A 24,918-nucleotide genomic window follows, 5' to 3' on the forward strand; every position below is an offset into this window, starting at 1 on the left:
ATGGAGCTGTCTGGATTTCACATATCGGAGCCCACCGATGGCTGTTCTCGAGTCTCCGGAACGAGACGCCGGGTGTTACACCCCAAAAAGACAGAACCAACACTTGACTTTTTGGCACTAATACGGTATTCCCGTTGTTCCCTTCGTCTCTTTCCTCCCTCCCACCCACCTCTTACCCCCTTGAGGAATTCTATCACATATCACATCCCAGGTCTCCGGTCCCGAGATCGATTTCGATTGTCGCAGATGAGATTTACATCAGTCGGAAGCAGAAAGAAAGCCACTCTTGCCCTACCCACTTGAAAGTGACGGCCGACGTGTTGAGAAACGGCATTCCCCGCTATGCCTACCTTACCTCAACTTGATCACCTGCATTTATCTCCGGCGGCCGTGTTGTGTGGATGTTACAGCCTGAGTGAATGCTCTGGAGGAGGGGGCTAGCCATGCAATCCTACCACTACGAACGACCTAATGGTGTGCCCGGGGAACTGGGAGGCCCCCTCCGGAAACGACTCACGGAGTCCCCCGTACCAACCTCCAGTTGCGTGCTTATAGGCCTCCCTGAAGCCGCTCTTGCCGCTCTCGACCACCGTTGTACCGGTATGGTTTTCTTGGGGATTTTTTTTTTAACATACGCGATATCATCCTATCTGTTATAGGTTACTCTGCCTCTGATGCTGCGTCGATCCCTGGCATCAATGTACCAACCAAAGCATGCCGCGGCCCTCCTTCTGACTCTGTTACGCAAAATATAATGCTACCGCCTCCTCAAATCCCTCATTAATGGCCGATCATCTGCAGCTCTGTGCTGGCGTTGCTGGGGTTCTTTTTCAGACCGTACCTCACATTCAAATGGATCATGAGCCTGATCCCAAGATTCTGATTTGCCAGCTGTGAAGGCAGATCACGAAACGAGGAAAATCTTAAACACCTCTTGGGTCTTGCGGTAGTCCAGCAACACTGGAGTCCATGGCAGGCCTGTCGTACATCTCGAGCCTGTCCAGAAAACCCACCGAAGTACCACAGAAAGGAGGTATTCTGATATCAACCATCAATCTGTATGATGCTGATACCTGTCAATGCAGTCAGCCTTATCGGCCCTGACTGCCGCCATTTTGGCTGTCACAGATAGAGTACTAACTGATTCCAAGCTAGGTGGCCGACGGGCACCACCACCCAACCGATTTCGCCAATCATGTCAGTGGTAACGTTAATATTGTTATCCCAGTGCGGCAATCTTGAAGTCGCATTTTATTCTTTCTTTCTTTCTTTCCCCCCTTTGATTTTACTCATTCTCCTTTTTGACGCTTTTCAAACCCGATTACGCCTAGATCTAGATCATGACTTGGTGGCATATTTACTCTTGCTACGTATTGACTTTCCATAGTAGAAGAAAATGAAAGGGAATGGTAGCATCGCAACCGTCATAAAGGCCAGTACTGACGTGGCCCATTGGTAACCCAAAGAATCATACATTTCGATGCCGAACAGGGGAAATGCAGCTTGGAAGAGGTTGTTTCAAAGCCGTCAGCATGTCTATTCTGCAGCCCCCCGAGGTTCCATAAACGCAGATATGTGGAAAGGAGACTCACCGGCAAAAGCACATCGCACAAACACATTTGTGGCCAGGGCGCTGGCCGAATAGGTTGAATATGCGTCGACCTTTTTGGGCACATTTGGTTAGTTTCTTTCCCGAGCAATTATTCTCTCAAGCCGGAGTCGATGACAGTGTGGTTCCGGGGGGGAAGGTGTGTAGGACAGGCAGGGTGGTTTAGCTTACCAGGTACGTGAATATACCCTTGAACACCAACATGTTGCTGCAGAATAAAACAAAATTTTCGGTTAGCTGCATTTGTTCGGTAAGCAAAGTCGACAAGGGCTCATGGGGGGGGGGGGGGGGGACTGGAACGATTATAGATGACAAAGTCATGACTAAAATATCGGTCCGTTGTACAGGTAGGTAGGTACCTAGGTGGTGGTGACACCCATTGAAGCCTTTCAGGTTCCTTTTTCCCCTTTCTTATCTGCTTCAAAAATGCCAACCGATGGAAGAAAGAAAACAAATAACACAAGATCGCTGAAAAGAGTGCAGTACGTACCCTACAGCAAACACACCAGAACCAATGATCGGGACGATCCAGTGTATGGAGGAATATGTCGTCCAGGCAAACCAAAACAGCCCGATAGGGATTATTATACCACCAGCTATGACTTGTGGTAGATAGAATTCGGGCTCGCTGATGCCATCGATACCCGTCTCCTTCTCGAGCTTGGCAATGAGACGATGGCGAACTCGATCCCAGTAAGGGGTTGTCGCCACGCCGAAGCACATGCCGACGAGCAGGCCGAGGAAGGTCGGGCCAATCTGCCAAAGGTTGAAGCCGTGGTTCACACCAAACACAAGGGGGAATGCACCAAAGAATAGGTACAGGATCCCCAGCAGGATGGCTGAGTAGACATCCAGGGCCACGCAGATGGGCTCCGATATCAGCATCTGGAACGGCCGTAGCAGAGAGTGCCCAACGGTGCTCGGGATAGACTTGGTCACGCGTTCAATGGGTGCTTTATACCTCTCATCCCCGGTTTCCTTCCGGAGCCTCTGAGCTTTCTTGCGCAGGATGACTGGATGAAACGTCTCGGGCACAAAGACCGCGAGGGCGATGAGAAGAGCAACCGCCCACATGAAAAGAACCCAGTGGGTCCACCGCCAGTACACATGAAAGTTGATGAAGCCTCCGATCAACGGTCCCAAGCTCGGACCAACAAAGGGCGCGAGGGTGAACAGCGCCATAGGCACCGACATCTCATCGCTGGCAAACAGGTCACCCACGGTGCCGCCCGAGACGGAGAGGAAGGCGCTTCCGGACAGGCCCTGGAAGAAGCGGGCGATAATCATGGTCTCGATGTTTTGCGCCACGGCTGAGGGAATGACCCAGATGGCGAAGAGGGCAAACGAGACGAGGTATATGGGCCGCCGGCCGTAGAATTCGCTCAAGGGCGACCATGCCGGTCCCATTGCGATGCCCAGGACGAAGGTCGACAGGCCGATTGTGGCTACGATCTTGGAGCAACCAAACTCGGCGTTCATTTGCGCATAGGTCGAGGTGTACACCGAGCTGGCGCATGTTCTGTATGCGAAATAGGTTAGCAGGGCCGCCTAGGTACGTCCAGACTGCTGAACCCATCACCTCCCACACGAGAGTGACACCCCCTGAGTAGCGATTTCGTCCCACCACACAACAAAGATGCGGTGTAGTCACGAGGCACACAGGCTGAAAGTTGTAAACTCATGACTAGGGGGTATCACCACACCACCAACCCTGCTGCTCAGCAGAGGCTGATGGTGCTTTGCCCAAGGTAGGCCTACACTTACACGCAAAGACTCCCAAACGAGGTTATGAATACGATCAGCCACTTTTTAGCCCGGGGCATGCTCCTCGGGCAGTCAGGATCCTGATTACCCTTATCAAACTTGACCTCGTACGGGTCGAAGGCACCCTCGTCGTTGGACTGAGGCGTGCCGCCCTCGACGTCGTCATCGTCGCAGCCGTATCCGTTGTTGGAGCGCGTGCGCGTCATAGACCTGGACGACGCCGACTGGGCCCTGGATAAGCCCCCTTCATTGGCCACGGTGTCGGGCCGCGTGGTCCGTATGGGTACGAAGGTCTTGTGCTCTGATTTAAAACCGTCGTCGGCGTGATAGTCCTGGTTGCTGACCTCGGTCGACGTAGGGCTCTCCTCCGTGTTGTGGAGGGACCCCTTTTCCACGTCGTGCGAAACCATAATTATGAAGTTGTGTCCCCTCTAGCCGATCTAGCAAATACGTAATGATCTTGAGATGACTCGAATATTATTATGTATTACGATTGAGAGGGCAGAGTAATTAGTCAAGGTATTGTAGGCCATGCAGGGTAGTCTCGATGTTAATGTAGCAAAAGGCTATTATCATGCAAGGAAATGGAGCTGCCAAGTGATTGAGCTTTAAATGTTTGCCGACATCGTCCTGCAACGACCCATAATAGATTATTATCTCGTTGGGGTGAACAATTTGCCTATAGGCTGTGGGCTGAAAAAAAAAATCCGCAACAAGACCCATATCTTACCGAGTTCGCTTGTTTTTTTTCGGAGTTGGGCCGTGATTTGCATTACTCACATTGGACCATACATACATACAGTTACTTACTACCTTAGGTATGGGGGAATTAGGTAACCTACCTTACCGAGCCTACCTTACCTACCTGGTATATGGGGAAGGAACCCCTCTCACTACTTTTAATCTAGACTAGAGCACACTTGACACAAAGTCAATTACGTCGCGTCGGTACAAAAAGATGCAGTAGCACCTTTGCGGTAGCGGCACTGTGGTAGGTAGAGGGGAACGACGATGGGATCGCCAATCACAATGTGGGTGCTTACTGATGACCTACCTACTTGTTCGACAATTGTCTACCGTCCCACAAATTTCGTAATGCTAGCCAAATCAACACCATATTATTCTACGTTTTTACCGAGTGGTTGAGAAGCCTAGGTAGACAGTTTGCCAGTCAGCAAGCCATCAGGGGAACAATGTTTGCCCTTTCGGGTCGCGAAACATACCTACGCAACTGCGGCAAGTTCCAGACTGACTAAACAAACCAAGGTACCGGTAATTAAGTGATCACCTAGCGTGGTGAATATTCAATAAGCTACGGATACACCGATGTAGAGTTTCGGTGGGGAGCTCAGTGGCAAGGCAAAGCCAGTTTTAGTACCGCGTAAGCATTTCTGCCACAGGAATTAACACGGCTTTAAGTCATAGATGACATGAGAATATATAAAATAAAATAAAAGCAAAAAAACACCTTGATTGACAGCTTTCCTCCCAGCCTGTGCCTGTGCTGTACTGTCTATGTAATCATCGCCTACATACAAAAGCCATTTGTCTATACACATCAAACTCGTTTGTACTCGTCCCATCGTGCAAAAGCACATCAATCCCGCGATATATATCCCTGGAAGGAAACCAAAAAAATAACATCGTACAGAACGACCCCAAAAGAAAAAAAAGAAAAAAGAAAATGAAAAACAACAATACTCTAGTTCTAGTCTAATATGTCTCGGGTAGACCAGCAAAGCTTGGGATATTCCCCAAGTCGCAGTTGAATGATCGTTCCCAGGCCTTGGCAGGCAGGATCCCGGCAGCGAGGCCCTTCTTGTAGCTCCATTGCGCATGCGAAGCGTCCCAGGTCCAGTAGAACCAGCCCCAGCCCTTCTCAAAGCTGTGCATCTGGGCTTCCGCGAATGTCCGCAAGAAGGTCTTGTACGTATCGCTGTATCTCGAAGCGTCTGCATTTGCCGTTCCGCACTCGCATCGCGAATCCTTGGTTGGGCATCGCGGCGACAACGCTTCGGATGAAGGGTCACCGCTGCGGTATGTTCCAGTCCATCTGTTGCCCCCTACACGTTGAAAATAGCCCCCGGTTAGCCACAAACGCCTTACCGAGGGGTAATCGGGAAATAAATGGGAGCTGAAACACTTACATCCAACATTTGTCAGGTGCTTGGCGCAGTCTGTATCCGCCTGCGACCACTCCGCAATGAGGGTAGGGCCAAAACCCGTGGCTGTATTCATACTCTCTGTTGTCTGCTTTGTCCAACCATCGCATGCATACTCGATTTTGCGCGTGTGATTGTATGCAATCTGGTCCGAGTTGAAAATGACATACTGATGGACGTCCAGCGCGAGTCCATTGCCGTAGCCGGTGAGTTGGCCCTGCCATTTGTACAGCCCCATGAAGCCATCGCCAAAGACGACGATGGCATCCTTAATACCATTCTTCCGCACCAAGTCATACGCCTTGGATGTCCAGTCGACCACGTCCTGAGCTCTCAAGGCAGTCATCTTGGGCTCGTTAGCCAGGCCATAATGCGTGATGATGTTGCGGTAACGGTCCTGGGCAAAAAATTTGGACAGGCGGTCATGTATGTCGAGTGATCGCTGTGCGTTTAGTGCACCATCAGTTCCGTTCAGCCACCCGATTTCTCCCTGTCTCCCACTGTGGTTCCACCCGTTCTGGCTACCCGGTAGACCGTGGAGATCGAGGTTGATTCGCAGGCCGTACTTCCTTGCCCACTCAATCGCCCTCAGCAGATAGCGCCACGACGTACGGAAGACATAAGGATCGCCGTCGTACGTCTGAACAGCCCAGTAGCTGAAGGGTATGCGGATATGGTCGAGGCCTGCCGCTTGGATGTCCTTGAAGGTTTGCTCGTTGACAAATGAAGAGTAGTGCTTTTCCAGAAAGGCTGGGCATGCCGACCCCAACCTGCTGCACAGAGTCCATTCGTCGATGACTCCTGTCCTCTGGTCCCAGTCGTATAGATCAGCCGTGATGAATGGCTCGATAGATAACCACCCTCCAAGGTTCACTCCTCGCGCTGGGCGAGATGCATACGAGCCCCAGGGCTTGTTGAGAGGTGGGACATTGTCATTGGCCCGTTTTGAATCATCCCAGCTACTGAACAGACCCATAACAGGTAGATCACCAACTGTCTGATCCGTGTAGGTGAGGTTGAAGTCCTTGGTGTCCTGCCATTCAAACGGGTTAAGGTAGGAGGGCGCGCCGGGAGGAATACTATTTCGATCAATATCCTTCAGATTTGACTTGGGGTCGGACGAGTCGGCGTTGTTATTCTGTTTGCTGACGACTACAGCTACTGCGATGATGAGAATGAGCAGGACAATGCCGATTCCAATACCGATCACTAAAAATGACAGTCAGCAAATACCACCCAAACAATAGCCCTAGCCAAAGTAGTGACAAGAACACTCACGACACAAAAACTTCTTGTTCTTCCATCTTGGCTGCTTCTTCGGCTGTAGCGGTTCCTTTTCCAGACTGTCACTACTGCTGTGACCGCCACCCCTCAATCCTCTCAGATCCTTGCCCCGCCCCTCTTCAAGGGCCGCACCACTGACGATGCGCTTCTTGCGCTTCTTGTCCTTCTTCGGCCTGTGAGCGTCTTCTAACCTGTCGACCTCCTTGTATTCGGTGCGTTCTGGTCTCCTGGCTCTTGAATCCCTCTCACGACGTTGATCCCGACTACGCTCGTGGTCACGGACCCTTACCCGTTCGTACTCTCTTTCTTCCTCGCGCTGCCTGTGTCTCTCTTTATCCCTAGCAACATCCCTATCCCGTTCCCTGTCCCGGTCTCTGCTTTGGTGTCGGGGTGACCGTGTTGCGTTCACCTCGTTGAGTCTCGCCAATGCATCAATCGACAGCGGTCGTCCATTGCTTGAGCCGCTTTCGTCTGTTCTCGATTGGCGATGCGCATGCGAGCTTGATTTCCTCTTGTGGTGTTTGCGGGATCCCGCTTCCCGGTGTCGCCCCGTTTGTCTCGACGAGTCTGGAGGACTCATTTTGTCAAGTTATGTGTCGCTGATTTTGGTCCGGCACAGGTATTATTCCGTGTATTGTGGTTGAGTGAATGTAATTGTAGATTCAAATCAGGTTGCAGGATCCAGGTACACTAGCCGTGTCTCAAAGAAATGCGGGTTTAGGGGGTTGTCTGGTTACGCAGTCCAGAAGTTAGTTCGTCTGCCGCGCCGTTAATGGGCCAGAAACTTGGAATGTTGAATGATTTCCTGTTTTGGCCAAGCCGATGGTGACGAAGGTACTGTTGACCGGACAACAATCTAATCATGCTAGTACAAGTGGCAAAAGGGGTTCAGGGTAGGTCCCGGGGCAGCGCGGGTAGGTTAGGTGGGTCCAGATCTGGTGGTGCGGGGGAAGCGGGGAGAGCGTTGCATGAGCTTCCTGCATTGGACCGCGAATGGCCGTCGTAAGCCGACTTGACATCACTGGCGCAACAACTCGGCTACTTGGGAACCTACTTCTACCTAAGGTACCTTTATGAACTAAGGAGTTGTGTATTCAATCCTACCACACCAACTGTACCAGAACTAACAAACAACAACCAATTTTCGTGCTTTACAGGTCAACATATTCGTTTCAATATAGTGAACTACCTACTCTTGTTACCGTAACAACTTTCACACAGGGCATGGTCTCCATCTAATTGAAGGCGTGCTTTTTGAAATCCACTCAGTAAATCTCACCCACGCCGGCCTTCACAATGAACGCCGCGGCAGTCACGAGGCCTCTGAGGGGCTTCTTGGCTAATTCACGACCTGCCGTCCCGTCCATATCGAAATCACAAAGGCAAAGATTGTATTCGACTCACCCACCAAACGCAAGGCTTAACGTACCAATAGACTACTCGACGACCCCTCTCCTTGCCCACAGCTCCCAGACTGCTCTCAGCAACCCAGAGCTATCGCCCGAGGTCAGGAATGGTGCGACCAAGCGCATGAACCTCTTCCAGGCCATCAACGATGCCCTATCCACAGCCCTCGCCGAGGATGAGTCGGTGATGCTTTTCGGTGAGGACGTAGCTTTTGGTGGTGTCTTCCGCTGCTCCATGGGTCTTGCAGAAAAGCACGGAGGGGAGCGGGTCTTCAACACGCCGCTGTGTGAGCAAGGAATTATGGGATTCGCTATCGGAATGGCCGCCGAGGGGATGAGGCCCGTTGCTGAAATACAATTCGCCGACTACGTCTTCCCAGCCTTTGACCAAATGGTCAACGAGGCCGCCAAGTTCAGGTATAGAGACGGTGCCAACGGCAGAAGCGCGGGAGGTTTGACTGTGCGCATGCCCTGCGGGCTGGTCGGCCATGGCGCGCTCTACCATTCGCAAAGCCCCGAGAGTCTGTTCACGCACATACCCGGCTTCCGAGTCGTCATGCCGCGGTCACCCGTCCAGGCCAAGGGCCTCCTGCTCGCCGCAATTCGCAGCAACGATCCTGTCGTGTTCATGGAGCCCAAGGTGCTGTACCGTGCTGCCGTCGAGCAGGTGCCGATGGCATCGTACACGCTGCCACTTTCCAAAGCCGAGATCCTGAAAGAGGGCAAGGACCTCACCATTATCTCGTATGGCCAGCCTCTGTATATTTGCCAAAACGCAATCGCCACGGCCGAAAAGGACCTAGGCATCAGCGTCGAGTTGATTGACCTGAGGACAATCTACCCTTGGGATAAGGAATGCGTCTTCGAAAGCGTCCGCAAAACGGGCAGGGCCATAGTTGTGCACGAATCCATGGTAAACCAAGGTGTTGGAGCTGAGGTCGCAGCGTGCATCCAGGAAGATGCCGATACTTTCAATCGACTCGAGGCTCCGGTCGAGCGGGTTGCCGGATGGAGTATACCCACGCCTCTTGCTTTTGAAAAGTTCAATGCCCCAGATGCTGCCAGTAAGTCGTTCTCAAGCCGCAAGTTCTGCCACATAACAAGAACTGACCCACTTCAAACTGCAGGAGTGTATGACAGGATCAAGAGGGTTATGGAGTATTAGGTGCTGTGAAGAAAATGGGCTCTTCCAGTTCATGAATGCAGATTTCGAGTTGTGACAGAAAAGAATATATTCTTCCCTATGGGTCGTTTTTATTGTCATTACATCGCAGCGGGTCCATTTCTGGGGTTCACGTCTTTCATCATTATATTTTGCAAATCTAGAGCTACCACTTCTGCTTGATACCAGTTCACATAAGCCTTAGCATCCAAATATTCGTGCTTACTTCAACACCGTTAATAATCTTGGCCGGATTCGCAGTAACTGTGAACCAAAACGCAAATTCCATGACCAAGTCTACCGAGGTAGGCTAGCTTGCTGTGGTACCTTTTAATAATTGATGCAGGGTAGGTGTGACTTTCTGGTCGCCTCCAGAGCTGTCAGTTACCAGGATACCTTCGCGTTTGGTGTTGCCCCGCATTCAGTCGCCTACTCCGACAACGCGGATGCTCCATTCTTCCACAACAGCTATCCTCGTCTAGCAATCGCGCCGGTCAAGACGACGTAAGTTCGCGAGCCTGGAGCTCCAGACGTATTGTCCTCTATTCGCCTTCAAAGCCACCGTAGCCCCTCGCCCATAATGTCGGACGATCATGTCTCAATACTTTCAGAGTTCCTCGAGGGAGCTCCACCCGGCGAGGTAAGCCATCCGTCTCTACATGAGTTCTTGGGGAATCGCCGAAGCTGACATGTTCTCTCTGAAATCAATAGCTCGCAGACGTCGTCGCTGGTATGCTTTTCTGACATTACTGCATTTCCATTGACCGATCAAACAGCTAAGATCTCGGCGCATAGACATCAAGTCGATATCGTCAGGCGATGCGAAGGTTGTTTCAAAGCTCGCGCCCGCATTCGAGAGGTATAACGAAGAGCAATTCACCACAGTGAAGTTGCCAGGAGGAAGCCAGAAGGTCATCGTCAGCGCCCACAACTCGCTGGGCGACGGTCGCTACTACGATGTCGAGAGCTCATCGAGCTTTGCCTTTGATCACACAACCCAGGTCAGTAGATGAAATGCCGGACAGCATGAAGTGCACATCACTCTGACGATCAGGACAGAAAGCCAGTGCCGTTCAAAGCTACGCACTGGAAAGCGCACATTCAGACCTTGTGTAAGCACGCGCACAAAGTCAGGTACTAAAAACATGCCCCGGATCACGAGAGCTGAGAAAAGTTACAGAAAATCCACATTGAAGAGCTTAGGTCCTTATGTCAGCGAACATTTCCCGAACGCCGCGTATGGTGTTTACCCTATTGAAAGCGACTCCAAGCTGGCTATCATAATCGTGTCCAACAAGTACAGCCCGAACAACTTCTGGTATGTGGCGGACCGGAGCTTGCAAGGCGAAAGAATTCATGCATCGGCCTGCGAAGCGGTAAACTAATTTTGCTGCAGGAACGGACGGTGGCGATCTCTGTACACGCTTGACCCAGCATCAGGAGCCATCGACGGTTCGATCAAAGTCGACGTGCACTATTACGAGGACGGCAACGTTCGACTTCTGACGGACAAGGCCACAACCGCTACGGTGCCCTCGGCCACTGGCAGTGCGATCGTGAAGGAGATTGGCAGCAGCGAGAAGAAGTATCAGGAAGAACTGAACCGGGGCTTTACAGACCTCAGCGAAGGGGCCTTCAAAGGGCTCAGGAGGCAACTGCCAGTAACCCGTCAGAAGATTGAGTGGGACAAGGTCGCAAGCTACCGGCTGGGGCAGGATATCGGCGGGGGCAGGCGTCAGGGCTAGATGATCGACGATGCAAGACAAGGGAAGAGAAGAGACAAAAATTTGGATTCCGGTGTCATCAGGCTTAGCTTGTCGTCCATTCGCGGAATGCTCGGAGGTTGTAAGCTTTCCGGTGATGGAGCGTCTGGGAACAGGTGGAGGATCCACTCATGGGCGTCCATGTTGACCGTTCCGCGTTTATATACCGCTGTCAAGATGGTCGACCGATGGCTCGAAAATTTAACGATCATTTTGAGAGGTTGACGCAGAAATAGAACCCGGCCTGAAGAAATACGGACTAGACAATTTCAAATTGTGATGGAATGCCGACAAATGTGTCACGCAAATGGCCAAAGTATGATCAAATGCAAGATATTAGATAGTTGCTAACTCTATATCGGCTCGTTTTCATACTATGACTAAATCCGGAATACGACCAAGACTGTCAGGGTGAGTTTGGACGACGATTAGAGTCATGCCAAAGCCGATTGGTCCTGGTCCTCGGCTCGGTATTTCATATGCGATTGAGGGGATGGATGGAGGGGTTTGCTGGTGAATTTAGCTAGTACGACCTGTCACGCGGTTACGAGACGTACTTGACAACCTGTATACTCCGTACGGAGCTGCCCTGATTTTTTTTTTTTTTTTGTACTTTGCCAAATCTCAATGCAAGCTCAGCCCCGGGTTTTCGGAGTGTAACCTGTACCTATGCCGCAGGCAGTAGCAGGAAAGATAGGATGCGTGGGTCTTTTGTTTGACGGGCAGTTTGGTACTGAGGACCGGATTATGCAGGCTGCGGGGGTAAATGATAGACGCAACAAATGACCACTCCGATGCTAGGCTACCTAGCGCAGATATTAACTTGATTACAGTATGTCGTTAATCCCGCTCTCCGGATGAGACTTTGTCTGGAATCGGGAGCAGAAAGGTACAAGCCGGGTTGGGCAGTCGGGGCAGGGTAGCCTGCTACGCGGTAGGTGAAGATACCCTGTCCCAGTTTTACCCACCTCACCCGAGAGAGAATGGGCCAATCCCATCGGCCTGATTTCCAGCAGGACCGCGACGGGGGGTTTAAAGAAGTGGACATGGAATTTCCACATGTAATCTCTCGTTCTGGCGGGCACCGAAACGGGGGTCTGTTCTACTCCGAATCCGACGTACCAGAAGCTAAACCTTCTTTTCTACAATAGGTCGGACTTACTTGTGCCAACTGTCCAATCCTATCTAACTCCGGTCCCATCTCACACCCGGTATTGTCGGACGTCCTTACCCAGCCAGCCAAACTAAAATCTCTACGAGCAAAAGCCTCGCACAAACCATTCCGTCTTCACCAGTGGAAGCGATCCAAAAGAGACCCCAAATAAGCCTAGACGCGACAAGCCAAAAAAAAAGAAGAAAAAAAAAATACAGACAAAATGGCCGAGAAGACGTTCACGTACCAGGATGTTGCTGAGCACAACACCAAGAAGGACCTCTTCATGGTGATCCACGACAAGGTCTACGATGCCACCAAGTTTGTCGACGAGCACCCGTAAGCAACGCCTTTCAACCCTCGAACAGCATTGCGATCTACATAATGAGGGCAAAGACTTCTGACCCAAGACGAAAACGAGAAAACTAACAACTATTTCCACAGTGGTGGCGAGGAGGTCATGCTGGATGTAGGCGGTCAGGATGCGACGGAGGCTTTCGAGGATGTCGGCCACAGCGACGAGGCCCGCGAGACACTAGACACTCTACTCGTTGGCAAGCTCGAGCGCAAGGTATGTTTTGTTCAATTCTCTATTTTCGTTTTTGCTCAGTCTTCCATGCGCGCCCCTCCCTCTTCTTTACCCCTCCTACGCAGTATGTACTGCATAGTTTATGATTTTTCTTTTGCTAACCCGGGACAAATTTTTCCCTTCCATCAGGCTGGCGACCCTACACCTAAGACACACAACTCGGGCTCTCTGGCACCACAGGCCCAAACGGGCGCCGCTTCGGGCATGGGCATTGGGCTGTACGCAGTTATCCTCATCGGTGGTCTCGCCGCCTACGCCGCCTACCAGTACCTGCAGCAGCAGCAGCAGCAAACAGCCTCCGCTTAGGTTGGCTTGCTTTTGTTGTTTACAGAATATAGTTAAATGCGCGATGAGGCGGATTAAAGACCGTGACGATGCAGGACAATATAAAGCTTGTGCGGTTGCGCTTTACAGACCTTGCATGTTTTTGTTTTTACCTTGACGTGTACGGTCTCTTCTCGGGTCTCATTCTGGGTCTCTTTCTGGGTCTCTTTCTGGGTCTCCTCCCAGGCCTACCTTGAAATGTATGGTCTCTTCCAATGTCATGAAAGGATGCCTGCCAGAAAAAGAAAGAAAAAAAGATGTGACTAGGTATGGCGCAACCGCCTGATTTGAGATGTGGATTGGTGTGGCTTGCCATTGTTTTTGTCGCACCAACCTTCCGAGACGGGGTTTTTGAGCGAGTCGAGATACCGCCCTTGAAAAGATAGCGATTTTTTAATAGACCCAGACTTACCTTAACAGACTTGCAGTAGAGCCGAAGTTCTAATGTGGACAGTAAGGGAACGTGTTCTCCGGAAGGGTGCATACGGTTTGCATATGCAGTCAGTGACCTTGGAGCTTGCTTTGGGTTACTTGGACAGCAGCAGGAGGTTAGTCATTGAACAGAATCGATTTTGTGCAAAAGCAGGTGATTGAACAATAATAAACAAGTAGCTCGCTCGCTTGTGTAGCCTTCAATCTGCAAGAGCAGGACAAACACCTAACAAACAAAACAGCATTTGCTTAACACAGACAGTCTAGTCTAGTTCTAGGTCTAGTTCCCTCTACCATCTTTGTCGTTGCTCTCTCTCTCTCTGTTTGAGAAAAAAGAAAGAAAGAAAAAGAGTCGAGAAATCACTCCTCTGCTGACAATTTGGCTGCTTCCTGATTCAGATCGATCAATCAATTGTCTTGAATCCGATCATCGCCAAAAATCGGCAACGCTGTGTCACAATAACGCACAGCTGCAAAGCGACCGATTCCATCCTCGTTTACATAATATTTCTCAATCTGGAACGTCACTCTCCACACACCCTCCAGTCCCGATCTAACAGCGACTCATTCTGCTGCCTATTCCTTCGATCATTCCATGCCAACTTTTTCCCCCTTTCTCGCCCGCGGTTGAACCCGACGTCGACCATCACCGCTACCGCATATTTTCAATCGGGCACATCGCACAACAGTCGGCTCGGGTGCCCACGAGGGCAGATAGACACACAGAAAAAAAACAAAAAAACATTCAGCCGCAACAATGTCGTCGTTTCTAGAGCGCCAGCAAAAGGCCATGGCCGCGAGCCTTGCAGGCGCGGCATCCAAACTGAGCGGTGCCTCAAAACCCAACAGCCTCAAGCGACCGCCGCCCTCTCCATCACCGTCGGTAACATCGACAACATCTGCGGCGCCAGGTAACGATGGCTCGGGCTCGACGCCGAAAAAGATCAAGCGCGAGACCACGGCCACCATCTTCTCGCAACCGGCGCAGACGGGCTACGGAACGGAGCTGGGATCCAACATCATCTACATTGTCGACAACCTCAAGGAGCACGGCAAGCCGAAGTCGCTCGATGATGTCCTCGGCCACGTCAACCTGCACCGACGCGACGACAACTTCAAGCGGGCCGTCGTCGAGACGCTCAAGGCCCACACAAAGGTTAACTTTATCCGCGATCCCAAGGCCGAGGCGGCAGACCCGGAGAATGCCTGGAAGACGGGCAAGTACGAGCATTTGCCCATCATCCCGGGAGTCAAGGACGAGACGTCGCTCCTCAGGTACCTCAGCGAGCGCAAAACGGCGCAGGGCGTCAGCGTCAAGGATCTCAAGGACGGCTGGCCCAGCTGCGACGAGACCATCACCAAGCTCGAGAAGGCTCACAAGCTGCTCGTCGTACGGACCAAGAAGGACGGTGTTGCCAGGACAGTGTGGATCGACGACCCGTCGCTGCACCATGATGTCGATGCCGAGTTCAAGCTCATGTGGCACCGCGTCGAGGTGCCGCCCCTCGAGGATATTGTGCGCAAGCTGGCCGCTGCCGGCCAAAAGCCCACCAGCGACGACCCCCAACTCAAGGTTCACGCCGTCGCCAAGGACACCAAGAAGAACAAGAAGAGGGCCGTCAACATCAAGAAGATGACAAATGTTCACATGGCTGGGCTGCTCAAGAATTTCGACCACATCAAGAAGTAGATGATCTGGTTGGCTGGATGAAACTGAGACGAATTGTGTAGGCTTTTTTGTTGTTTGTGGTTTTTTTTTTTGTTTTTTTTCTCGTTCACGTGAGACTGAGTGCACTGCTCTATATCTACACAGATTGCAGAAATATCACACATAGGCGTTACGGAGGCTGGGATTAACAAAAGTACATACACCATGGGTTGGTTACACAGGAAATCATCGTTCGGGCTGGGTTGGGTTTGGGTGATTGCATTTGAAGCGTTCTGTTTTTTTTTTCTTCTTTTTTTCCCCTTTTTTATCAAAAACTAGATACCCTCAAAGGACTATAATGCAACAATTCGTGTCTATACCGAGGCTCTGTACTTTGTGCTTGAATACCATTTTCTTGCTCAAATGTCGCTTCGCATGTAACGCTAACTAATGACGTCTATGGTCGCTTTTGGGGGAAATAGGAGAGCTTTTACTTTTCGCTGTCCTTTCCTCCCATCATGACCCCACCAACGAAGACATGTGTTCACGTTGTATCCTCTCGAAGACCTGTAAAAACACATCGGGCGGCTGCGCCCCTCCCACCTGGAACTTGTCCTGAACTACAAAGCACGGCACCGCCGAGATCTCGTCCGGGATCGCCGCCGTGCGCTCCGCCAGTATGTCGTTCGCCTCGGCAGCATCCAGCCACCGGAGCGCCTGCCCCTGGTCCCTCGCGAGGCCCGCGTCCACGGCTGCTGAAGCGAGGAACCCCCTGTCTGATATGTTGCGGCCCTGCTCAAACACGCCGGAGTAGAGGGCCATGATCAGCCTCCTCAGCGGCGTCCGGCGGCCGTCGTCGTCGTCAATTGCTGCTACTCTTGGTGACCCGGGCGGCGACGGGTACAGATCCTCCTCCAGCCCTAGCGATGCGGCGCCGTCCTGGTGGCCGCTGCCGCTACTCATCTCCGAGGCCCAGAGGAGTAGCTTGTGGGACGCAGCCATGTCGCCCGTCCTGCCGTGCCAGTCAAACGAGATGCCCAGCGGGGCGCCTGCGACCTCGAGACGTCGAAAGAAATCAGCCGCACGGGCCGGTCCGTGGGCCCTGGTGTAGATCTCCCGGTATGTGTACGCTATTAATTTTCCTCACGGACCAAGAGTGCTATTTGTGAGCATCCCACCTAGTAGTCCGGGCCTTTTGGGCGGGGGATCGGGCATTAAAGAGCGGCATTTTTTGTGTTAACTCACTTGATCCCTTGACGTTTGGAAACACAAAGAATGGGTGCCAGACTAGCTCAAACGATGCTTCTGGGTGTTGGCCGGTGAAGTCGGCAATGGCTGATTCCAACGACTTGTTACCCACATAACACCAAGGACATGCCGTGTCAGAGTATATGTCGACCTTGAAAGTGGCCATTGTGATACTTGGCTGACACAAAAAGACTGCACTGCCCAGGCGGGAGGAGGAGGAGGAGGCATATGTCAATGACATTTTGACCTAAGCCCGACAACCAAAAGCAGGAAAGAAAGAAACAAGAAGAAAAAGAGAATCCCCCAAGATATCGGACCAGGTGAGGATGGGTCCGACATGATTAGACTTGGGCGATAGAACCTTGCCGTGCAGAAAAGCCGGCCAAGAAAGCCTCCTTGGGGCCCGTCGGTGAAACGCCGACTCTCACCAGTTGTGTACTGCAGCTGTTGCCGATGAACAGACTCCATCCGTCGAGAAAAAACATCGAACCCCCCCGTATCATGTTTGCGGCGCTCGTCCAGATCTTTTTTTTTTTTAATCTAGAGTAAACGCCCCAATCACATAAATCGTATATCAAGAAACCCTTGCATGCGTGCGGAGACTTGCATTGCTGATGCCAGGTTCCCTAGTGTGAGACTTGCCGTTGAATAGTAATCATAAAATCACCTCGCTTGCACGACTTCTGATGACGCACCTACTTCAGCCCCTCAAGCAATATCAGGGGTGAAAAATGGTCTGATCAAGGACGCATGTCTCCCAGCCACGAGACCAACGGCTGACATCAAAGGAACAACCGGCGGTGCCTGGACCAAAGAGTCCACGTTTTGAGGAAATCTGGCTGATCACTAGTGTCGTGATGCAGAACTTAGCGTGACTGTCATAAACTTCTCTCGGCACACGTGACTCGCATAGTAAAAGCTTGTGCTATTATAGTGTGGCTTGCTCGCCTCCCCTTCTTGCCACGAGTTAATTGATAAATAGTAGTAAACAACCCACCACTCGACGTCGGAGGGAGCAAAAAAATACAGATCCCATTCCTGCCCCCCCCCCCCTTAAGCTCCATGCATGACCAACTCAGCTGTACATTTTTTTTTGGGGGAAGAGTTTGCATAAAAAAAAACAAGAGGAGGAGCAGGTGATAATAACACTGAATAATAATAAAAGTGCAATCCTTAACACCGAAGCCAACGGGCTTCATAGAAGATGGCATGTGCCCCCAATTTTATCCCGTCTGCAAAGTCCACCGATCCCGTTCTATAAACCTGTTTCATTCTTGACAAAGGAGAGAGAAAAGGAGATGTGGTTGGAGTATATCGACTGCAACAAATGATAAGCAAACGAGCGCAAAGAATAGGACATCGCGGGTATATTTGTGACCCAATATTAGGCACCTTGTGGTGGCGCAGGGGAAAGTAAAGAAGACCAATCATAAGGGTTCGATGGGGAATAAGCCCGGAAAATCGGGGGAATAGGTTGTTCATCATCAGATGGCATCCCAAGACGAGAGCTGATGCAGCGTCTGCAAAGTTTCCATGCATGTTAACAACACGGATTTGCGGCACACCACAGCTGGATGGGAATATCCTGATTTTCGGCACGGAAAAAATGAAGCGCTGGAACACGTAGCCTCAGAAAGATGCTACCACAGCAAGATGTTGGATGAGGTCCGAGACGTTCCTGGGACTGTTGATGGTGGCAGTTTCCAATTCTATCTCACTGCGCAGATGCCCATAGTTCACTGGTCCTTGGCTTGGGGTAATCGCCCCCTTGGCCTGGTTCAGAGCTTCCAGCTCGTGTAGAGTTAACAGCACTGCCGTAAAACAGAGATCCCAAGTTTCCTGATAGGCCGGCGTGACCAGGATAAGCCTCGGGGTCCGGATAGACAAAGCCACTTGCACTGTGTGAGGGAGAGCCCGCATGGGACGGAGACTGCCAGCCTACACTGCCCATATGAGGGCTGCCACTCGCACTGCCAGGACCTGGACGGGTCTCGATACTGGGCTCCAGGACCGAGGGCGGCCCATAGCCGCTCGGGTGTGACGTGGGGCGATTGCCGTTGTATCCAGAGGAGGTAGTCGATGTAGGGCTAGCAATGTGGACGTCGCTTCGGAGATGGCTCGGGAGAGAGCTGTTCGGATATTGGGTTTGCAGGGTGTGGATTCCGGCCAACTCGTTGGATGGGGACATCGAGTGAGTGCGGTGTGCAGGAGACGGCGTCGTAAGAGGCGATGCGTGGTTGGAGGTGACGACGGCCTCTCCATCCGACCGATGGTGTGCACCAGGCGTCAGTCGTGCCGTTGTATTAGGATCCCGAGATAATGCCTCCCGGGTCGCCAGAGCCGCTTCTTCTATCGTGCCAGTGTGGTGGTTCTGATGCCTCGTCAGGGTCGTACGTCGGGTGAAGGTTTTCTGGCAATTAGCGTACGGGCACTTATACGGACGTTTTCCTGAGTGAATACGCCTGTGCCTGGCCAGAGAGCTCGAGTCGCTGAATGGCTAGAGTAGTAATGTTCTGTCAGCACTGCCTAGTCATGCAATCTGATCACCACCCCGTCGTTTGGCTTCTATTTGAGCTTACCTTGCCGCAACGTTCACACATGTGAGGCTTTTCGCCGGTGTGAACACGCATGTGAACCGTCAAAGCAGATCTCTGAATAAACTGTTTTCCACAACCAGGGTGGTCGCAAACATGCGGCCTGATGCCGCTGTGGATGCGCTCTTTGGTTTCAAGTTAGCACAGAGACCACCGACGGAGCGTTCGGATGCCGAGAGGGCTTACCGTGACGAGCAAGATCACTGCGCCGTGCGAATCCTTTTCCGCAAGTGCTGCAGGGATAAGCCTTCACAGGGGGTGGCGGCTGATTGACTGGCGGGTAGACGGACATCATTGCAGGAGGAGCGGGTGCCAGAATCGGCTGCTGTATAGCAGGTAATGAGATGTTTGAGCCCAGGGGCAAGCTTGTCGGTGGCGAGATATGTAATGGGGCATGCATGGCTGAAGGCGAACCATATGGGCGGCTGTTGTCCATGCCGCTACCGTTCATTGGTGGTGCAGAGTACCGAGAATGCTCTGATCCGTGTGGTGAGTCGGCGCGGTCAACCGGCATTTGGGACAGCTGATGATATTGCTGAAGCGGTTGGAGCTGCAAGGGCTCTTGGTGGCCATGTGGAGGGGTAGGTACTGGCGCTGGTAGATGCATGGAGGGTACGGGGGAAGGCGTGACTCTCTGATCTACCAGGCTGCTCAAGCCTGGGATGTCGCTGCTAGTAACGGGAGCATCCATGATCATGGTCCCGGTGGTGCGAACTCAGGGCTTCAAGATGCACGGGTCGACAGCACAGACCGAAAGTAAGCAATCGAGGCTTTGCTTGCCTAAGAATGCACACATATTAGTACGAAATCCCGGGTATTTCCTCCCGAGTCTAACTACATCAGACAAGTGCAACAGCTGCAGAAAAGAACACTCTTGCACAGCAGTGTCTCATTTTCAGGCTTGCCAAATATCATCAAAACCAATAACGGCAATTGTACGCAGACTTACCAGGGCGGAAATATATGGGAGAGATATTGATATACTCTCGTTGCCCCTGAGGAGCTTGGGCCACTGACAAGCTCGATACCACTTCGACGATGTAAAAGCCAAGTCGGGAGCGGGCAATATTATGATGCGTCTGGCCGGATCGAGGTTGCCCTTTGATCGATATCTCGTAGAAGGCCGCACGCGAGGTTCGGATTTTGACAACCGCCCTTGTAGTGTTTTCGTGCTTCCTCAAAATTGCACGTCTATAGCCAGACTATGCTTCAGCGCGGCGTCCTTGTTACTACCGTCTAGACCACGCGGCTAAAGCAAGAAGGCCTCTCCCGTCGTCCGCGCAGCACTGGCCCAGGATGAAGATCCCAAGTCCTTTTCGATCGGTGTTTGCGCAAGCTTTAAAGAGATGGGCACGGGGCCACTTGATCGATCGAGACAGGATTCTGCTGAAAGAGGCTGGGTTCTGGATGGGGTCGTTGCCTGTATAGTATGCGCCAGACTGGTCAACTTGACATTCTCTGTCTTCAAGATGCAGTAAAATATTGTGTGTGTTGGAACAGAGCAGAGCTTGTGACCTCGATCCAGGGCCATTAATCACGTTTACAAGCAACCTCAAGCTCTATCCAAGCGACCTGAAAAAGCGGCATTCAAAGTAGACGGTAGCTGCAGAAATTGAGCTCTAGATTTGAATGCTGTCTCTAAGTTCCCAGATGGAGGTACTGCAATGAAACGAGAGAGAAAAAAGAGAACGCGGTTGGGTCAAAAGCGAACACGTACCGTACCCAGGTAAATCGGATTGATGGTTTGCCTCAAACCCAGGATGATAGTAACTCGAGGCAGACTTGAGTTGAGGTTGTCGCCGGGCGGTATGGATTCACTGAGGATGAAGTGAGATCCACACAAAGGTTGAGAGGCACCAACGTTTGGGTATGGTTGGAGGGTGAGGTAGGTAAACAGTTTGATGCAGATGGATTTTTTGAAGGCACCTCCTGCTCCAAGGGGATGGATCGATCCAAAAATAATGGCAGAAAAATGAACAGCATCGATAGGTGCCAAGAGTAGGGGGGCTAGTCCTAATTGGGCGCTAGTCTGGAACACGTACAGGGGGGTCCTGCCTGGCCCTGCCTGGGGTGGCTCAGGTCAACTCGGGACTTGCAGTCTTAGTGTCCCGCGCCGGCGAATCGATGGACAATGCAACATTTCAGGATTCACCAGTGCCCGTGCTTCTTTTTGCTGAAGAGCACACAGACAACGATCGGAAGAGATACGGATCGCTACCCTGGTCATTTGCTTCATTGATACTATTCTAGCGCTTTCAACGCTGCTGGTTTTTTTTTTTGTTTTTGGCAGTTTCTGTGTCCTCAATTTTCGTAATTTCTTGATTTAGACTACCTACGTTCCCGGGTAGGTACCTACCTACCCTGGTTTGGCAGGCGACTTCCTCAAATATCTACTGCGTACCCCTTACAGTACAGCAAACGACAGGAACGAAGGAATATGTGGGGCTCCAAGACCAACTTGTCAAAGTTCAAATTTTAATTTTGTAAACTTCAGCACCCGAGAAGATTTTAAAGGAACTACTGCCATTTTGCAGCGACAGTTTGACCGAGTGTCCCGAGTTGAGGCTGCAGCCAGGTATTTAGGTAGGCAATCAAGAAGCACTTCTGACCATACGGGCCAAGCCGTCCAAAACATCATCTTCATACCATGCACCCCCAAGATCTGATACGGATCACAGAACAACCTAGGTGTCTGTCTACCTTTAGTTCAACATTGACCAGGTGCCTGTACCTTGGGTCATTGATCCAATTCATGTCCCACGTAATGACGCCGCAAGTCCCCGAGAACAGATATCTCATAGTTAACAGATCCAATGTTGCAACGGGCTCGGAGGCTTTTAGCGATTGCGGCGGCGTGACGCTTCCGAGATTATGAACCGATTAGAGTAACCCCTTCGTTTGCTGTTAATTTAGTCGTGTTTACAACTGCAAACGAGCAAGCAAGCAGCCGGACCCCGCCGAACCACCAAAGGCAGTCTAATGTTTACTTAGTCTTGACCCCTGGGAATTCTATTTTCTTTATCTCCCCGTTGCCTCCCCATCTCCGTCCCCCTGGGGCTTTGGTTATCTTCTAATTCTTGTTTATTGCCTCTTCGACGTTTTCCGTGCTCGTAGACAGCACAATGTCCGTTGACCGCTTGGCTAACACAGCGTATACGCGCGAGAGATGCCGTCAGGCTACCTGCCTTTCCCTTTCACCTCAGATACAATGTAGCAAAGCGTTCAGTTGCAGATTCGCGAGATGGTGTCTCGTAGAGGTTGACGTGCGTTACCCATGTACAACGCTCCGACCAGTTGCAGATCCATTTTCCACCAGCCTTGTCATCAAAATTATTTTCCACGGTTTCCAGAAGGACGCTCGGACCTTGAATAGGGACAGGGGCACGAACGGTACCTACGTAGGTAGGTAGGCAGGTACCTTACCTACCTTACCTACTTTGTTATGGACCTTGAATTGTTTTGTTCCGTGCGCACGTGTGCGTGCGGCGTTTGTGCTTTGCTTGCATCTATCTGTCTCCTGTCTATGTGTCCGTCCGCATGTGCAGCGAGTCCTGTCAAATCCGCATCATCCTTCCGCTCGCAAAGCAAAGTTCATCTACCTAGTGCCATGTGTCCACCTTGTGTCATCATCTCGTCGCGGACACGGACGTGTGGACGGAGGGACGGAAGCCCGCGCTTGGCCAATGCACAACCACCTCTTCTCAGTCAAGAATTCATCGGTAGGGGTGTGGGTTGCAAACCAAAGAAAACGAGCTCGGATATTATTTCATATGATACCATGAAGGGGAGCTGCATTTGCCAGTCATACAGTACAATACTGTAACCACATCGCCCTCCCCGCCTAGTACAAAGCAAAAGAGTGGCAAGAAGCAAAAAAGCCGTTATTTGTTGTTTGAAGCACCCACTTTGACTGGCACTACGAATAGAAATGCTGCACTTCTAAAAAGGATCATGAAATATTTATGCCGGGTTGACAGAAAATACGACAGCAAAGACAGAGTTGGTTGGCCACAATGGCGGGTTGCTGCTGGTGCATAATGGACCGCAGCCGGGGGGGTTTGGGAAACGAAATTAGACCGATTCATTCGAGAAGACTTCGAGAACTTTTTCCAGAAGGGCCAAGGGGTTGCACTGCGCCGCACTATCCATGCAGTGGACGTCACACCTGTTCCAGTCCGTTTATCCACCCGACCTCTCCACCGAACAGGAACCTGACCCTGATTTCTTCGCAATGGAACCTACGAAGTAATTAACTAAGTTAGGTTGTCATTTTGCAAGACGAGGAGAAAAGCCCTGACCGATAACCAACATGATGGAATCATACATACAGTACAGAGTAGACTATGCAGGCAGGTACCCAGTGAATGGTTAAACTGTTGTACCAAATGTTGCTTCGTACAAAGTACCATGTGATAAATTGCTTTGCGCACCTAGTCTAGAAGAAAACTCTTGATCGACGCTACTCAGTACCAACACATCTCGCACAGCAAACGTTCCCTACGTAAACCCCCGCTCAATGTGAGCCATGGACCCTGAAAAGACAGCGGAAGGAGAAAGAAGATAAAAGAAGAAGAAAGAAAGATCGTAATTATCCCTTACCCAAAAGGAACCTGCACAAAAGTTCCTTTTGGTCTAGACAGCTAACGTGCTTCGTTGGCATCGTGTATCCGCATCTCTGGTCAAGCTCCATGTCTTTTAGCCCGTGCTACCCTAACAATATCGATGGTGCGGTCCCTTAATCCTGTGCTCACCCCCCCCCCCCCTTTTTTTTTTTCTCTTTTTTTATCCTTGTCCCTTGTCTGTTTTCCGATTCCAGAAAACACTCGTTTTTTTCCATAGATCACTACGGTAGATGCAGCCTGCTAAAAATCGACTAGGTCAGGTAGTTAATTAGATGGGCTGCCTCCTGGAATCACCGTTAACCGACGCAGAAATCCTGGTGACATGCAAAGCAGCGGAGGCTGGGCCGCTGGTACTGAAGTGACATGGTTCACTCTTTTTTTTTCTTCAGGGGCTACATAGTCTCTGCCATCTATCTGGGTTGACTTGCAACTTTGATATCTTTCTCTGCTTGTTCGCTTCAAATCATTGGTGACACCCGTCATTTGACTTTGATATATGTCTTGCTAGAGGTAGTCTAATAAACTCATCCGTTCAGCAATGTTGGAGTTGAGGTGGTAGACTGTAGAAGATACAAGTCGACTGGGTTTATGCGATTGTTTCCTCCCCCTTTTCCCTTCCTTTCTCCTTTTTCTGTCCATCTTCTACTCTTTTCTCGACGGGCATCCCTTGACCCTGAAACCTTCGGTCAGCCCGACTAATTAGTGGTGGAGAGTAATGACAATAAATGTTTTTGGGCAAATCCCCTATGGCTTGACTATGTGAACTACTCTCTTTACCCACTGTGAGTTCCTCGGATCTATTTCAAGAGTTTGAATCGGTCGACCGTCAGGCTGCCATGCCGTGCTATTAGACATTGGCAGTGCAAGCAGGGGTTTCGCAGGCAGACTGTATGCTTGTTTGACACGGGAACTGGGCTCTTTCACCTTGACGGTTCGACCACATAACCGAATTCCAAGACCACTGACCCTGGGGAACGGAACCCCCGGATCCTCTCCCGGGTGGTCAGCTTGTGGGGCTCTGTGGGCACAACAAGCACCCGGCATGATTGATGAAGAGAACAGGACTGTTCGTGCCTGAATATTCGTCGCCTGTACCTCCAACTCAGTCCCCACCTCTCATGTCAGGGCACGCGAGCGACTCCATCCCATGTGCTTGCC

General features: G+C 51.2%; 9 protein-coding genes across 9 annotated transcripts; 4 read left to right on the forward strand and 5 right to left on the reverse strand.

The window, feature by feature from the left end:
• Positions 1 to 1,187: 1,187 nt before the first annotated feature.
• On the reverse strand, positions 1,188 to 4,035 carry MGG_12817 (fluconazole resistance protein 1). The gene is made up of 5 exons (XM_003716997.1): positions 3,374 to 4,035; positions 2,100 to 3,128; positions 1,781 to 1,817; positions 1,593 to 1,662; positions 1,188 to 1,502 (listed from the first exon to the last, which is right to left on the reverse strand). The coding sequence occupies exons 1-5, from the start codon at positions 3,781 to 3,783 to the stop codon at positions 1,339 to 1,341; spliced, it is 1,710 nt and encodes a 569-aa protein (XP_003717045.1). The 5' UTR covers positions 3,784 to 4,035; the 3' UTR covers positions 1,188 to 1,338.
• A 776-nt stretch (positions 4,036 to 4,811) lies between these two features.
• MGG_06512 (glucan 1,3-beta-glucosidase 2) lies at positions 4,812 to 7,578 on the reverse strand. Its single transcript, XM_003716998.1, has 3 exons — positions 6,814 to 7,578; positions 5,521 to 6,744; positions 4,812 to 5,436 (listed from the first exon to the last, which is right to left on the reverse strand). Exons 1-3 carry the CDS (start codon positions 7,397 to 7,399, stop codon positions 5,087 to 5,089), a joined length of 2,160 nt encoding a protein of 719 aa, XP_003717046.1. The 5' UTR covers positions 7,400 to 7,578; the 3' UTR covers positions 4,812 to 5,086.
• A 271-nt stretch (positions 7,579 to 7,849) lies between these two features.
• Positions 7,850 to 9,636, forward strand: MGG_06511 (2-oxoisovalerate dehydrogenase subunit beta). Its single transcript, XM_003716999.1, has 2 exons — positions 7,850 to 9,289; positions 9,353 to 9,636. The coding sequence occupies exons 1-2, from the start codon at positions 8,116 to 8,118 to the stop codon at positions 9,388 to 9,390; spliced, it is 1,212 nt and encodes a 403-aa protein (XP_003717047.1). The 5' UTR covers positions 7,850 to 8,115; the 3' UTR covers positions 9,391 to 9,636.
• A 38-nt stretch (positions 9,637 to 9,674) lies between these two features.
• Positions 9,675 to 11,400, forward strand: MGG_12818 (F-actin-capping protein subunit alpha; the record flags this gene model as incomplete). The annotated part of the gene is made up of 6 exons (XM_003717000.1): positions 9,675 to 9,692; positions 9,734 to 9,891; positions 10,099 to 10,117; positions 10,164 to 10,388; positions 10,447 to 10,499; positions 10,784 to 11,400. The coding sequence occupies 6 exons, from the start codon at positions 9,675 to 9,677 to the stop codon at positions 11,130 to 11,132; spliced, it is 822 nt and encodes a 273-aa protein (XP_003717048.1). The 3' UTR covers positions 11,133 to 11,400.
• Positions 11,401 to 12,242: 842 nt separating this feature from the next.
• MGG_06510 (cytochrome b5) lies at positions 12,243 to 13,713 on the forward strand. Its single transcript, XM_003717001.1, has 3 exons — positions 12,243 to 12,642; positions 12,748 to 12,874; positions 13,022 to 13,713. Exons 1-3 carry the CDS (start codon positions 12,527 to 12,529, stop codon positions 13,196 to 13,198), a joined length of 420 nt encoding a protein of 139 aa, XP_003717049.1. The 5' UTR covers positions 12,243 to 12,526; the 3' UTR covers positions 13,199 to 13,713.
• A 278-nt stretch (positions 13,714 to 13,991) lies between these two features.
• Positions 13,992 to 15,770, forward strand: MGG_06509 (transcription initiation factor IIE subunit beta). The gene has a single exon (XM_003717002.1). It carries the CDS (start codon positions 14,406 to 14,408, stop codon positions 15,336 to 15,338), a length of 933 nt encoding a protein of 310 aa, XP_003717050.1. The 5' UTR covers positions 13,992 to 14,405; the 3' UTR covers positions 15,339 to 15,770.
• MGG_06508 (thioredoxin) lies at positions 15,555 to 17,241 on the reverse strand. Its single transcript, XM_003717003.1, has 2 exons — positions 16,542 to 17,241; positions 15,555 to 16,426 (listed from the first exon to the last, which is right to left on the reverse strand). The coding sequence occupies exons 1-2, from the start codon at positions 16,783 to 16,785 to the stop codon at positions 15,813 to 15,815; spliced, it is 858 nt and encodes a 285-aa protein (XP_003717051.1). The 5' UTR covers positions 16,786 to 17,241; the 3' UTR covers positions 15,555 to 15,812.
• Positions 17,242 to 17,449: 208 nt separating this feature from the next.
• On the reverse strand, positions 17,450 to 21,065 carry MGG_06507 (zinc finger protein 58). Its single transcript, XM_003717004.1, has 5 exons — positions 20,856 to 21,065; positions 20,088 to 20,558; positions 19,325 to 19,918; positions 19,124 to 19,263; positions 17,450 to 19,041 (listed from the first exon to the last, which is right to left on the reverse strand). The coding sequence occupies exons 3-5, from the start codon at positions 19,833 to 19,835 to the stop codon at positions 18,259 to 18,261; spliced, it is 1,434 nt and encodes a 477-aa protein (XP_003717052.1). The 5' UTR covers positions 19,836 to 19,918; positions 20,088 to 20,558; positions 20,856 to 21,065; the 3' UTR covers positions 17,450 to 18,258.
• Positions 21,066 to 22,238: 1,173 nt separating this feature from the next.
• MGG_17178 (uncharacterized protein) lies at positions 22,239 to 23,828 on the reverse strand (the record flags this gene model as incomplete). Its single annotated transcript, XM_003717005.1, has 5 exons — positions 22,239 to 22,532; positions 23,044 to 23,077; positions 23,304 to 23,376; positions 23,467 to 23,479; positions 23,738 to 23,828. 5 exons carry the CDS (start codon positions 23,826 to 23,828, stop codon positions 22,333 to 22,335), a joined length of 411 nt encoding a protein of 136 aa, XP_003717053.1. The 3' UTR covers positions 22,239 to 22,332.
• Positions 23,829 to 24,918: the final 1,090 nt, after the last annotated feature.

This window comes from Pyricularia oryzae, chromosome 4 (genome assembly GCF_000002495.2).
Source record: "Pyricularia oryzae 70-15 chromosome 4, whole genome shotgun sequence".
In the NCBI taxonomy this organism is placed as follows: Eukaryota; Fungi; Ascomycota; class Sordariomycetes; order Magnaporthales; family Pyriculariaceae; genus Pyricularia; species Pyricularia oryzae.